Source organism: Bidens hawaiensis, unplaced genomic scaffold, assembly GCF_021521415.1.
Source record: "Bidens hawaiensis isolate Kalapana, Puna unplaced genomic scaffold, B.hawaiensis_p1.1 tig00065781_1, whole genome shotgun sequence".
Lineage (NCBI taxonomy): Eukaryota > Viridiplantae > Streptophyta > Magnoliopsida > Asterales > Asteraceae > Bidens > Bidens hawaiensis.
Genome location: NW_027501707.1, coordinates 7,876 through 14,317, shown reverse-complemented (window position 1 = coordinate 14,317; position 6,442 = coordinate 7,876). Strand labels below are relative to the sequence as shown.

Here is a 6,442-nt window from a genome sequence, read left to right as displayed (position 1 = left end):
ATTGATTAAGATATTAAAGTAAAAACTTACTTTTGAGTTCTCATCAAGTCATCGCTTAATGCTATCAAAATTGATAATATTCAAATTTAATTGTATTAATTTGAAAAACCCAAATGTTGGTAGATGCGGAACGACTGGGACGGGTAACGAACATGATGGCGATGCAGAATCGAGCATCTCGGTTAAATGAAACTCTGCAAAATTAATAGGGATTTATCGATTCGTTATTATAGTAGTAGATATGATTTTTATTAAAAATACTTTTTTGTAATCAAAACAAAAAGAAAAATTAGACTAATTCAATCATACAAATAGATTAAACTAACCCCAAATCTGTAAATAAGGTTTAGACAAACACAAGGAAAGAACATAAAAAAAAGCAATTGCATCCACAAAATTAATTCAATAATCGAGCACAAATCCGAAAACTCAGATTTTCTAGGGCATCGAAAACGGTAAATATAACATTTTTATTCACAAACACGATCAAAATTATTGATTATTCACCCACTGTATCATATGTAGTTACCGGAAAAGAGCTTGACGGTGATCTAGATAAAAGAATAGAAACACCGCATTGAGAAATGGAAAACCAGCGAGGCCTCGTCACGAAAGCTCTGCAGCGAAGAAGACGACGTTCTGGTAATCGATTCCTCCTGTTCTTTAATTTTTACTGTATATAATGGAGACACCTGGCTTCACCACAATGCATTTTACAAGTGTCTATAAAACCTTGTTTTATTATAATAGTAGATATAATAACAGCGATTAATATATATAAAATTAGCTCGTTTAGGTTCGCAAGCCGGCTTGAACCCGATACATAAAACTCAAGCTCGTTTAATTAAATGAGCCTTAATAAAAGCTTAGACCCGGGTTCCATTATGAATAGAAATTAAGCAAACTGATCTAGTTAAAATGCTTAAGCAAAATGTTTTTGCCATAATTACAAATTGATCCAAGCAAATGCTTTTTCTTCGCTCCAATTCAAAGCATATAACCAAGGTATGTAATAATTGTTGGATGGGAATCTCATTAAAACAAATTCATTATCAGACTATATGAGGTGGTTTAACTAAAAGTGAAAGACATCAAGTTTTAATTAAAATGCGAAAAACGTTATGGTTTAACTAAAAATGAAAAAAATGCCCCGATGTAGGCACGGGTGCTTACCGACTTTTCATTCAAAAAACGGTAATGATAACATAAAACACAATTATTATTTAATCCATTTTCATACAAATGTGAGCATTTAAATTAATTGGTTGGATTAAAGTTGTAATTTAGTGAATCTAGATGTGCATAAAAAACCCGAACCCAGAACCGAACCCGAAAAAAAACTCGCAACAGGGTTTTTTTATACACGGGTTTTTAATACCCGAACCTGCCCCTACCCGTGGGGTACGAATAGAGTATGCATTTCAGTACCAAAATTCGTACCCAGTGCAGGACATGATTTGTACCCTGTAATACCCGAAAATCGTAACTGGTTTCATACACGAAACCCGATTTTTCCAATACCCGAAATCCGGATTTTCAAATACCCGACCTATGCTGAAATACCCGTAAAATAAACCAAATAAGTGCAAACCATTAAAAACTTAATCTATACCCGAAAAACACAATAAAAAACCCCGAAAAACCCAAAAAAAAATAGTTTTTTTCAATACCCAGATATATAGTATTCAAATAAAAATCCGAAATATTGTTTGTTTCAATACCCGAAAACAGGGTATTCAAATACCCAACCCAAACCCGATGCATAGGGTATGGTTTTTAGAGACAACACGCATACCCGAACCCGACCCAGGTATTGCCAATGCCTGATTTTCCAATACCTTATCATACCCGAACCTGGTTCCATACCTGGAACAGCGTATTTGAGAAACCCTATTTGTGCATCTCTAAGTAGAGATGTACAAATCGGGTTTTTTAAATACTCGGTTTCTTGTAAGGAACCGGGTTCGGGTATAACCGGGTATTGAAAAAATCGGGTATTGGCAATAGCCGGGTCGGGTTTGGGTTCGGGTATTGTCTTTAAAAACCATACCTTATGCATCAGGTTTGAGTCGGGTATATAACAAGGTATTCAAATACCGGGTATTTTAATACTCTATTTCCAGGTATTGAAAAAACCCAATTTTCGGGGTTGTATCGGGTTTTCTTTTTTCGGATATAGATTGGATTTTTTAAGAGGTTGCATGCTTTAAGGGTATATTTCAGATATTTTTCGGGTATTGATCAGGTATTGGAAGAACCCGGTTCTGGATATGGAACCTATTTTGGGTTTTGGGTATTTTTTTGTGCATCTCTACCTCTAGTGACACCACCTTTTAAGCCCCTCGGCTCATTAAGCGGTTAGCAACTTAGCACTAGGGTTGTTCATGAGCCAAGCCGAACCGAGCGAAGGTTTGTTTGTTTTTCGGCTCGTGTCAAATCGAACCGAGCCAAAACCAAACCGAGTATTTTTCGAGCGGTATCAAGCGAGTTCGGAGCATTACTTTTTTTTCTTTTTTACCCTTTAAATTATAAAGTTATAAGAAACAAGTTTAAATTTGAATATGATGTACATGAAAATAAATTAGTAGATTTTAGAATAACTAGTAGCAGCTTATAATTTTTGATAAAATTAAAGTTCGAAGTTAGATATAATTTAATAAAACCATTAATAATTAAAAAATAATTATTTATATAAATATATATATGCACAAATATATAACTTATTTTTATAATTATTTTTAATATTGCAATATTAAAAACTAAATATACTTATCTTTTATATTTAAACTACTTAATAATATTCAATAATTAAAAGATATTATATTTAATATTCAGTTTTTTAATATCCAAGATAATTATTAAAACAAAATATAAATTTATGAGTATATAAATATATATACATATAATGAATTAAAAATATTCGAGTCGAATCGAACCGGGCGAACCTTTGCTCGTTGCTTGACCCATCTACAAACCAAACCGAGCGGAGCAGCTCGTTTACAATCGAGCGGAAAAACGAGCGAGCATAGCGGTTGGAAAGCTCTACTTAGCACCACCTCATTAACAATGGTGAAATGGTTTGGCTGAAGATTTTTTAGTGAGGTGGCAACGAAGAATATACAAAAACAAATGTAAATAAGATCATTTACCTTTTGATTCATATGTGATTAGATTCATTCTCTCACGGATGATCAAGACAGATGTGACGATATAAGCAGGTGACTTTCAAGTTTCAACCTCTTTTTTTTAGTTTGCATGTGACCATTCACTCATATTCGCATATGTATAGACTTGAATCATTCTATATATCATAACTAATTAACTAAACTTGGTTACTAGATATTATATAAACGGTTTCAAACACATCTCCAGACATTCCAAGTCTGGTTTCTGCTAGGCAAGCACACAACATAGAGATATTACGTAATTACAACCTAAGCCACTAGATCATATTAGTTCTGCGCGCTAGCAACAAAAAAACATATCCATTAATAGTTGAGTTCAGAATGCTAGAGGTTCAAAATTGTATCATTCCCAGTTGCGCGAGCTGGTTGTTGACTGCGGCATTAGCCAATAGCATAATAACAAACTTGGGACCTGCGAGTAAAACAAAACACATGGCACCAACAGTTGGCATTTTCATTATAACTATCACATGTGGGTATAAGGGAAATCATAAACTTACGTTTTACTAAGGTGACAGCTTCACTGATGTAGCAAGTTCATGCAAGCAGACACTCGAACGACTTTGATTTTCATCACACTGGACTTTCATACAATCTGTTATTATACTAATGGCAATGTTAGCCTCTTCACACAGACTAGAAAAACATGCTTGGATCCTAGCCATGTTAGATGCAGGCAGCTTTGTCACTATTTCTTCAATGCGCTGCAACTTTGAAATAATGAGAAAAACCGTTTCTTTCCTTAGTTCAATCTGAACACCAAGATTTTCCCAATGGCCCTTCATCTGCGCCATGTTCCCCATAGTTTTCAGCTTCTTTGGTTCATGGGTCTCCACGTGAGCACTTCTAGTCTTGATATTATCCTTCTCTTTCCTTATAAGCACCCGCAATTCAGCAATAAGTCTTTTTGCTGTAATCTCCTGCATTAGATCATAGATTTTATAAGAAACATGGAAACACTCCATTTACCATCATAAATTCCCAAATTTAAACGTATGTAAGCTTTAGGACACAGAAAACAGAAGCATCAACACCTTTTATAAACTACAAATGTAAGTTTTGTTGAATGCCAGAAGGTTGACACACCATTCACAAGTTGTTGAAAAAATACCTCACGTAAGACCATTGTGAAGGTGCACCCTGGAGAGCCATCCAGCAAATAGCTTTTGAGTTCAGGAGACATGGCTACTTTCTTGGGTGACTGCTCCGACCAGTATCCTTCAAGTGGGTAAATGTTTAGCCTTTTTAAGTTTACAAACGGAGAAGCTTGATGCAACACTAGTTCTACAGATGAAGACAGAAGCTGCAGAACATTTTTTAAACGGATATTACACATACAAAACAAGAACAGATAAAGCGGCCTTCATAATTATGTCTACAGTTTTATAAATGCAGGCAGCATATCTCTCTGGAGTGCAATTTCATCTTCAATATGGTGTTTGGCTAATTATTGCATTGAAAGAGAGAACGACGTGTAGATTTCATGTTTCTTGATACTTGGCGCCAATATAAGTATCAAAGCATGTTTCTATACATATCTAGTTTTAGCATTGCATTATTATGGAAAGCAACTCCTGATTTTCAATGTAAGATGCTCATTAAATATTACCTCGACAATTTCCAGGTTAAGGGTAAGGAAGCGGACATTATAAAGCTGGTGAAGCAGATTAACGATTTGATGAGTGTCTGCATCTTTTAGATAGGAAACACAAATATCCGCCTTCTCCAAGGAACAAAAACCGTTTGTAGATCGAGGCAAAGGACATGAGCCTTTAAAGCACAAGGAGGCGAGGTTAGGAGCGGAAATCGCATGCTCTGCATCACTGGATTTAATTGTGAGATTCTCGAGTTGAGGTGCAACCACATTGACCACCTTCACACTATACCAGCGGCCATGTTCAAGTGTCAGATTTGACAGTCGAGGATGGACGATATTAAAACCATCTGATCCCATTGTTCTGAAACTCCTTAGCGTAAGATTTTTCAAGTTTGCACATTTTGAAAAAATACCAACGCACTTCTCAGCTTCGTCATCACATAATGCGACAGAATGAAGATCCAATGTTGTCAATGCTGGGAGTTCCCAAGTTGGTGTTGGGGTAATTATTGAATAAGTACTTAAAACTCTCCTTACGTTCTTGAAGTTCACTTCCAAACTAAGATGTTTTAGAGACTGAGAGCTAAAGAGAGAAAGAGGAATCTCAGTATCTTTCTCATGCAAAAATACCACATTCAGTTGCTGGACATTGTGAGAGAATGCATAATTCAGAATTCTTCTGACAAACACCTGGCTCACCTTTCCTCGAAAACTTAGCTTTACCGAATACACTTCAGTTAGATTGTTGCGGCGAGATAGAACTTGGGTAACAAATTTGGAGAACTTTGGTAATGTAGAGAAATCCTCAGTTGAGAAAGTGAGATAGGGCATTGAAGTCCAGATGTACCTCCATCTAGGCGACAACACACTGTTACCGATAACTTCTGTGATGTTGAGAAAAGACAGAATTTTATGGATAAGATCATCGGGCAAGCTGCTTAATCTATCAGTACCAACTTCTACATCCATTATTCTCGATCGTTTTAAATACTTTTGGCCCGTTTATCCAACAGCTGCAATTTAACAGTATGAAAGGATCATGACATGCAAAAACAAGTGGCTCGGGTTCAAAAAAGCAACCAGAAAGTGTATCGTATGTATGTTAAATAATAAACATAAGAAATGGGGTCATCTGCAGATATAATTTACTAGGCAAATGCTTATATATCTTACAAGCAAATAGTATGCTTTGGATAATAGCAAATGAGAGTTTTTATGACTTACTCAGTATTATGAATGCTAATCTAGTAACAGATTCAAATGTCACGAGCAGAGAGCAAGGACGATCGCGTGTGACGTCGAGTGTTGAAGATCAGTGATCAAAGGGGCGTGATATATATATATATAGACTAGACCCTTATGAAAAGTGAAAAGACTGCTAACTAATTAATACCCGACCTTTAATCTACGACTAATGAGTAATTTTTTTTTTTTTTTTTTTAAATAATCGAAGTTTTATATAATTTACTATAAAACGATTACAATAAGGTGGCAGGCAAACGGGCAACAAGCTGCGCCGCAACCCCCTTTTGAACAGCAAAGCCAATCCTGCTAAAAACGAAGCTTTGAGACCTAGAAGCTGAAGAGGTTCCGTGTACGACGCGCTGAACCCTACTCAAAAATTTCACAGCCTCTTGAGCCAGAAAACCAAATGTATCAA

At 35.7% G+C, this 6,442-nt stretch overlaps 1 protein-coding gene across 1 annotated transcript; it reads right to left on the bottom strand.

Moving 5' to 3' along the window:
* Window positions 1–3,691: 3,691 nt before the first annotated feature.
* Window positions 3,692–5,828, bottom strand: LOC143604561 (putative F-box/FBD/LRR-repeat protein At3g49030). The gene is made up of 3 exons (XM_077080996.1): window positions 4,795–5,828; window positions 4,297–4,488; window positions 3,692–4,105 (listed from the first exon to the last, which is right to left on the bottom strand). The coding sequence occupies exons 1-3, from the start codon at window positions 5,749–5,751 to the stop codon at window positions 3,692–3,694; spliced, it is 1,563 nt and encodes a 520-aa protein (XP_076937111.1). The 5' UTR covers window positions 5,752–5,828.
* Window positions 5,829–6,442: the final 614 nt, after the last annotated feature.

What these genes read in the sequence shown, in the direction of transcription:
- LOC143604561 (XM_077080996.1), bottom strand. Translation starts at nt 5,751, where the DNA reads ATGGATGTAGAAGTTGGTACTGATAGATTAAGCAGCTTGCCCGATGAT. An exon ending in TTAACCTGGAAATTGTCGAG is followed by an intron (nt 4,489 to 4,794) that starts GTAATATTTAAT and finishes AATGTTCTGCAG; the next exon opens with CTTCTGTCTTCATCTGTAGA. An exon ending in TCACAATGGTCTTACGTGAG is followed by an intron (nt 4,106 to 4,296) that starts GTATTTTTTCAA and finishes GATCTAATGCAG; the next exon opens with GAGATTACAGCAAAAAGACT.